The following is a 7,637-nucleotide window of genomic DNA, read 5'->3' as shown; positions in this document are numbered from 1 at the left end:
AGTCGAACAGTCAATGAAAGATTTCTAACTCTCTTGAATGTTTTTTTTCAACAATCAATAATTTTAGACATTAAATTATGTTGTCTTGGCGGCAATCACAAATCAACTGATTACTTTTGTTGATTCAAATAAAGTTGCTTTTTTCATCGATAGATGACGGCAACAAGATCAGAAAGTTTCTATTTCTATTCTCACTTCAATTCAATACAAATTGGAGTCTTCAGTAACTTCAAGAAGCATTTATTGAAACAAGAAAAACCAGAATATGTGAGAATATCAAATGATATTTAATATCAGGAGTGTGCACCGTATTTTAGAGCATTTTGTACAATCAATAAACAACGGGCAAAGCAAAGAGTCCGATAGAATCGCAAATTACATTTTGTGGGAGTTTTAATGCAGCAGATTGACATCTCTCATGTTGGCAAATAATAGTTGAAAGACTTACGGCTCAAGCTTGCTTTTAAAACTGCCGTTTACTTGTTGAATTGATCAACATATTAGATAATTTGACGATGTTGAACCTGAAGACTTTCCATGGAGATGAAAAGAAAACTAAATAATCTTCAGATCTGATCAATAAATATTAACCATTTTAGTGCCAGTTTTTCATTCAGGCTGAGTGTTTTGTACAACGAAGTGTATTTATCAACAATTTGCTCTTTTTAATGTAAATTGATTGTACATTTAATCGTAACTATTTTCAGTTCCAGTGAACATTTCTGAGCAACATTTATGAAAAAATATTTCATTCCTTGTATAAACTGAAATTTATTATGAAATTAATATATAATTTCAGCAGTGTAACTATTATATTATATTCACTTGCTTAACACTTTGCTATTTTTATTTTATTTTACACAATTTTATTAGAGATTTAGCTATCACATCATCACTTTCGTTAACTTCCACATCATTGGCGCCAATAAAACCATTAATAGTACAGTTACAATGGTAATGATTCGATAGAAACTGGCATAAATTGTTATCCCGATCCTGTTTTAAAAATAAATTCAATTTTTGGCACTTTTTGGTTAGATCGTCTTCCAATCTTCAGTATCGTCTGGTATGGTCTATTGTTTCAAATCCAATCCTTATTTAATTAAATGAATATATGAAACTATATGAATAGGTATTTAATTAATTGAATAGGCTTCAGAAATGTCGAGATTAAATTTCAATTTCATAATTTTGTTTCTATCAGATTACCTCGTAACTCAATTACATTAACACAAGAACTTGTATTTGTATTATTATTTATAGCTTTTATTCAATTGTCAAGAGCATTTAAATTCCGTCTTTGAAAGATAATAGTTTAAAGATATTTCTGGTTCCGTCTTCACGAGCTAGGAACAGCTTTCTTTTTAATTGGGAATTGGATTCAAAAATAGGTAAAATTTCAATTCGATATCATCAAGGATTATACTTTTCGAATGTTGAACAATTCAATTTTATCCTTTTTTACATGAAAATGTTAGTCTGAAGATGTATTAGAGGTAATAAACGGCAGATGAAGCTAAAGGATGAGTATATAAAAGTTAGACTCAATTTAGTATAGCAATTATCGTCAATAATGTCACAATTAATAATATGATTAACCATTGATACTGATAATTAACTGATGATATTTATATTTGAGATGTTCAGGTGAGACAAATAATGCCAATTCGGTAGGAAAAACAATTGAAACAATGAGATAAATCTGTCAGCATCGCATCAAAATCAATGTCAAATCATAAAAGTACAAGCAAGTTCACGATGACTTAAACTACAAAATGATATAAAAGGCGATGAAAATCCAGAGTAAATTATCATAAAATTGTTTCCAGTCTAGTTACAGTTGAATCCAACGTGAAATCAATCTCCATCAAAATGATGCGTTTACTTGTTGTTGCTTCACTCCTCATCCTTCCAGCTTTCATCGTCTCAGGTAAGCCATGAAAATCAATTTATAAGGTTGAATAATGATTTCACATTTCAATTTCGCTATTTTATCATTCATTTCAGGCGATGAAATCGCTAACAGTGGTGCTGTTACTGAAGCAATCCCATTGCTCCTCTGGGCTGCTGCTGACCCTAAAGAGGACTGTCAAGCAGCTAAGATTGACGCAGCTAAGTTTTATCAGTTTACTGAGAAGTATCGAGATGAGTTTCTTAAGTACTACAACTCACTCAACATCATTGGTGCTACCAAGTTTTTAAAGGATCATGCTGATGAATCAGGTACTAAAGGAGTCCATTGGGTTCTTGTTTTCGGTAAGATTCTTGAGAAGAAAGTAACTGGACAGAGTGAGGAAAAGGAACACGGACTTCCATCTCTCGTTGCTTGGGCTGTGAGAAACACTGGACCTGGAACTAAATTGACTTCAGTTAAACGAGAAACTTTAGTCTCTTTCCTTTTGGCTCACAAAACTGATATCTTGAAGTACCAACATGCCGGTGATGTTGATGGTTTAGTCAAGTTCCTTGAATCAACCAAAGCTGAATCAACTTCTACTGATGTCGACTGGAAGACTGTCATCAATGAGCTTAAGGATAACCGACAATTGTTCAAGTCTAAATGTGGTCTTTTCAACCTTCGATTATGTAACAACATCAAAAAATGATCTAATTCAACAATTGTATGAATTTCTAGTCTTGAAAAGTGATATTCAATAAATATACTCTTTAAAATCAAATTTCTTTTCTGGTTCCAACTACAATTTTGATTATTGTCAGGTATCAAATGTTAATGTAAGACCATTATAAAATCAGTTTCATTAACCGATTAAGAAGCACTCATGGTTTCAAAAGAGATCTTCAAATATTGAGATCAATAAGATTTAGGGACTCGAAGAGTTCAAATCTAAGCAAACCTAATTTCAATTGGATCAATTTTCATAAACTTTATTTGATTTCTGTCTGTAAAACAGTAATAACGAAATTAATTTGAGCTTTGGTTGATCTTGCACAAAAATGAAAGTCATGAAAGCTAGTCATTAGTTTAGCAAACAACGAATGAAACATTGTGTTATTAACTTGAACATCTTCTTCACTAAAATTATGAAGTAAAATGACAAATTTAAAGTCATTATTGAATCTATTTCGTATGAAGAGTATGGACTTTTAGAAAGTCTCTTCAAAAAATTGAAACAATCGAGCTGCACTGCACAAACTGACTCATAAGTATTTTCAAGTTTTTCGACAAGAACTATGGACAAAGACATGCTTTTAGAGCCGAGAGTATGGACTTTTTGGGTTTGTAATAGCATAAAAACTGGAATTTCAAATCTTGAGAGCTTATACATTGAACTCTGAATATTTAACATGTTTATCATGACTTATTTTGGGTCAAAACATAAGTAAAGCACAAAAACAATGAAGAAAAAGGTTTTTACTCTTTTTAAAAGACACAATTAACACATTTGTAATGTTTATGCATCAAACTTGTACACAAATGGGCTAAAAGCGGGTAAAAATTGGCTTCTTTCAAGTTTGCACTTTGGCAAGTTGTAGTGGCATGAAAACTGGATCTTTTATTGCGACAATAAGGTTTCTCTTATCGATGGTTTTCGAGAAAATTGAGTCCAAATTTGAAACTTCGATTGCGTTTTGTACATTTGTGGCACCAGATATTTTCATGAAACTTCATCCCAATTCTGTAAATTTTAATGATCAACCAGACAATGTACTTATTTTTAGAAATAAAATTCTCTGTTTTCTATAAAACAGATCAATTCGATTTTCGTTTAAACCGACCTCTGTCCGTGATCAGAAAAGTTAGAGACATGAAACTCACTATATGTGCATAAAAATTGTTTGTTTAAATTATGGATTGAATATTTTTTTCAAATAATCAATAGTTCTCTTGATTTTGGCCATTAACCCAAAAATTTCGAGCCTCGATATTTCGAGAATAGCATCATCTATTATTATCATTCTTCGACTAAACATTAGATTTTATTATGAGTTTTAATATAATACGACTTAATATCGAAGAAAAGCTGAGCTAATTCAAGAAATACTGAATATATTTCTGACAGATAAGATTCGGGTTGACTAACCATTTAACTTCATAAATCAAGAATCACATCTGGTAACATAAGTAATAAAAGGCTCTACCTTTTATTGTAAAATCTTAAGTGGCCTAATATTTCAATAAGTTATAGTCAATAACGAAATCTAATGTTTAGTCGAAGAATGATGACAATAGATGATGCCATTCTCGTAATATCGAGGCTCGAAATTTTTGGGTTAATGGCCAAAATCAAGAGAGTTGTTGATCATTTGAAGAAAATATTCAATCCATAATTTAAACAAACAATTTTTATGCACATATAGTGAGTTTCATGTCTCTAACTTTTCTGATCACGGACAGAGGTCGGTTTAAACGAAAATCGAATTGATCTGTTTTATAGAAAACAGAGAATTTTATTTCTAAAAATAAGTACATTGTCTGGGTGATCATTAAAATTTACAGAATTTAGATCAAGTCTGATGAAAAAATCTGGTCCCACAAACGTGCAAAAGGCAATCGAAGTTTCAACTTTGGACTCGATTTTCTCGAAAACTATTGATAAGAGAAACTTTTTAATCGCACTAGAGCACTCAGTTTTAATGCCACTACAACTTGCCAAAGTTTAAACTTGAAAGAAATTAATTTGGACCCGTTTTTAGCCCATTTGTGTACAAGTTTGATGCATAAATGTTACTAATGTGTTAATTGTGTCTTTTATTTGAATAAAAACCTTTTTCTTCATTGTTTTTGTGCTTTACTTATGTTTTGGCTCGAAATATGTTATGTTAAACGGGTTAAATGTTTAGCGTTTAATGTATAAGCTCGTATGTGTTTGTTTCAATGTCCAGTTTTTATGCTAATTCAAACCACAATGTCCATACGCTCGACTCTCAAATCATATTTTTGTCCATAGTAATTGTCGACAAGACTTGAAGATACTATTCAAGTCAGTTTGTGCAGTTCAACTCGATTGTTCCAATCGTTTGAAGAGACTTTCAAACCTTTCTAGCTTTCAAGACCTTCTTAGTCCATTATCAACTTGATGATGCTAGACACAAATTAATTGTAAAAATTAGTAACACTCCATTAACACCATCTTTACCTTTACCCATGACTTTTGCCAAATACTAATGAATACTAACTGTTCACAAGGATTTCTCTTAATTTCATTTCTCATTAACCTAATGGTAATGTAATTAGCTTTCTCTATCGACAAATTGAAGCAAACATCGCTAGCTTATGCGCTATCACCATTCCTTGAATCGATTTCTTCTAATCATAAATTTCAGGTTGATCTCAGTTTATTGATATTTTGATGAGATCTGCAACTTTCAATTGCAATATAAAATTACTTTTTCAGGGATTTTGTTCATTTTACATTTTGTTAGTATTGTAATTTGTCATTAATTGTTTCTACAATTGATTGACTTTAATCTAAATCTAAATCTATGTGAGTTTATGTGATATTCTGCATAACTTTTCCCTCCTAATCAAAAATCCCTCCAGCATCAATTTAAAAACATCTACCGCTTAATCGGTAGAAATTAATTTTTTCGTTTTCATTCTCTCTTTTCATCAAATTTTTTCCGTCTCCAGCCAATAATTCACAAAACCGGACAATTTATTCTTCTTTATCAACAAGTGTTTTATTTTATAAATTTGTCGAAAAATTACAGAATAGTCAATCAAGATGAAATGACAAATAAGGCGCCAACATCAGCATTCTGTGAATAATTGTACACCTTCGTATAACGTGGCCGAATTTTTGTTTTCTTTTTTTTTCAAAGTCTAAGTGGAGAAAGCAAATTGAAGTAAAAATTTAGTCATGAGTTGAGCAGAGTTGGTGAATAAAAAAAAGGATTGTGATACTTACCTCTTCAATATCGCTGTTGGTCCGGCTTTCATGGGGCTCATTGTACTCGGTATATTTAAGGAGCACTTTGTCCATATCGGTGCTGGCATATTGAAATAATTTATTTGTGCTATTAAAAATGATGAGAGCGATCTCACAGTCACACAATACACTAAGCTCATAAGCTTTTTTCATCAAACCAAACTTCCTTTTGGTAAATGTGACCTGAAAAGGTATATTTTGTACATCACAAAACAAAGATACGATGTATTAAAAGTAAGGCTAAAAAAATGGTTGTACAAAGGTCAGGGTTGAAACTGGACAAGGCAAACAAACAAAAAACTTGAAACACTGTTGGAAGGTAACTGTTGATGGATTGATATTTGGAGGGTAACAAATGCACCAAAGGTTAAGGGAAACAAGTCAATATCAATGTTTAAACTCTTGACCAAAGGCTGTCCAAATTCTAAGGCTATTCCAGAATCTGGTGTTGTACCTTGTCGAGTTGAAGACACAGTTTGAACAATTGGACAAATGGCTGATCGGGTGACAGTAAAAAACTAAACTTACCTGACGATTACGTTCATCTGTAATCCTTGAAATTCGAATTTTTTTGCGTCCCATTATTCTGTAATCAATATATAACTTTATTAATGATGATACTGGTGCCGATGATGATGGTGATGATGAAGATGATGACAGTGAGATGATGTGATGGTTAAATCTCTATAATAAGTAAAAACTGTAAATAAATAAAAATTTTGTGTTAATCCAAATACAGTTTAACAAGTCAAGTAACAACTAAGCAAGTGAATAGCAACAGACACAGAACCGATTCAAAGTGAGTTAGAGGAGCTGAAAACAAGTCGATGAGTGAGTCAAGATCAGAGAGGAATCAAGCGAGAAAAATAGACAGAGTGAGGTTGAAAGATGAAAGTGAAAGAAGAGAGAGAGAGGAAGAGGAATGAAGAGCGATTGAGGTAAAACATGCAATAACGTGTATAACGATATGAGCGTCTCTCTGTAGGAAATTGTATCTTCACTTCAATCTTGAACCTAATATCGTCAACCCTTTTTTTATGGCGGCCTTTTCACCTTTTTTTGGGACAAAACGAAACAAACTTACTCTGGTAATTGGTAAAACTGTTTAGGATTGAAAGGTAATAAGACAAAAAGCTTTTCCCAATATACCTTAACTTAACTTCAAACATTTAGTCTCATCTTCATCAGTTTCATCCTTTTTTTACCAATAATAGTTAATAGCTTTAAAATAACTAATAGGCCGAATAAATAATGGTCAATGAATGGACTTTTTTAGGGTTCACTCTTGAGTCCGTCTTAGAGTCCGTCCTAACAAGGGATAACAATAAATAAAAGGTAAACAGGACAAAATGGGAAGAAAAAGTTATCGCTAACTTTGGCCATTCCTTCATCGTCATTTCACCATTTCGCCTTTTCTTTTAATCACTTACTCTCTCTTTCAATGATGAAGACATTGAATGGACAAGTTATTTATTGATTCTTAAGGAAGTCGTAACAGGGTGAGCTTTAAGCACTCCACCTAATCATGCATTTTGACAGTTTTAATTAATTTTAAATTATTTACTTAATTATTTAATTATTTTTTTCACAGAGATTTAAAAATTTAACCAGGACAAGTTAACCAGAAAACCAGGATTGAAGCGCCCTCTTGTGTTCAGAAAGTTCTTGTGTTACCATTCCTTTATGCCGAACTGGGCCTTGAGCTCAGACCTCTAAAATTTACAGAGGATTACAGTATTACTCTGC

General features: G+C 32.0%; 2 protein-coding genes across 2 annotated transcripts; one reads left to right on the top strand and one right to left on the bottom strand.

The window, feature by feature from the left end:
• Positions 1-1,771: 1,771 nt before the first annotated feature.
• Positions 1,772-2,678, top strand: LOC107362385 (uncharacterized). The gene is made up of 2 exons (XM_089270238.1): positions 1,772-1,930; positions 2,008-2,678. Exons 1-2 carry the CDS (start codon positions 1,873-1,875, stop codon positions 2,604-2,606), a joined length of 657 nt encoding a protein of 218 aa, XP_089126364.1. The 5' UTR covers positions 1,772-1,872; the 3' UTR covers positions 2,607-2,678.
• A 2,959-nt stretch (positions 2,679-5,637) lies between these two features.
• On the bottom strand, positions 5,638-6,821 carry LOC107362386 (MEF2 transcription factor homolog). Its single transcript, XM_015929437.3, has 3 exons — positions 6,420-6,821; positions 5,871-6,074; positions 5,638-5,785 (listed from the first exon to the last, which is right to left on the bottom strand). Exons 1-3 carry the CDS (start codon positions 6,471-6,473, stop codon positions 5,714-5,716), a joined length of 330 nt encoding a protein of 109 aa, XP_015784923.1. The 5' UTR covers positions 6,474-6,821; the 3' UTR covers positions 5,638-5,713.
• Between the last annotated feature and the right edge of the window lie 816 nt (positions 6,822-7,637).

This window comes from Tetranychus urticae, chromosome 1 (genome assembly GCF_039701765.1).
Source record: "Tetranychus urticae isolate SD_2017Ah chromosome 1, NJAU_TeUrti_SD_1.0, whole genome shotgun sequence".
NCBI classification, from domain to species: domain Eukaryota; kingdom Metazoa; phylum Arthropoda; class Arachnida; order Trombidiformes; family Tetranychidae; genus Tetranychus; species Tetranychus urticae.
Note: the sequence above shows the minus strand (reverse complement) of the source record. Positions and strands in the feature narration are given on the sequence as shown.

Coding starts and splice junctions, on each gene's coding strand:
- LOC107362386 (XM_015929437.3), bottom strand. CDS start 6,473: ATGGGACGCAAAAAAATTCGAATTTCAAGGATTACAGATGAACGTAAT. Junction 6,075..6,419: donor CAGATGAACGTAATCGTCAG/GTAAGTTTAGTT, acceptor ATACCTTTTCAG/GTCACATTTACCAAAAGGAA. Junction 5,786..5,870: donor CCAACAGCGATATTGAAGAG/GTAAGTATCACA, acceptor TTCTCCACTTAG/ACTTTGAAAAAAAAAGAAAA.
- LOC107362385 (XM_089270238.1), top strand. CDS start 1,873: ATGATGCGTTTACTTGTTGTTGCTTCACTCCTCATCCTTCCAGCTTTC. Junction 1,931..2,007: donor TCCAGCTTTCATCGTCTCAG/GTAAGCCATGAA, acceptor CATTCATTTCAG/GCGATGAAATCGCTAACAGT.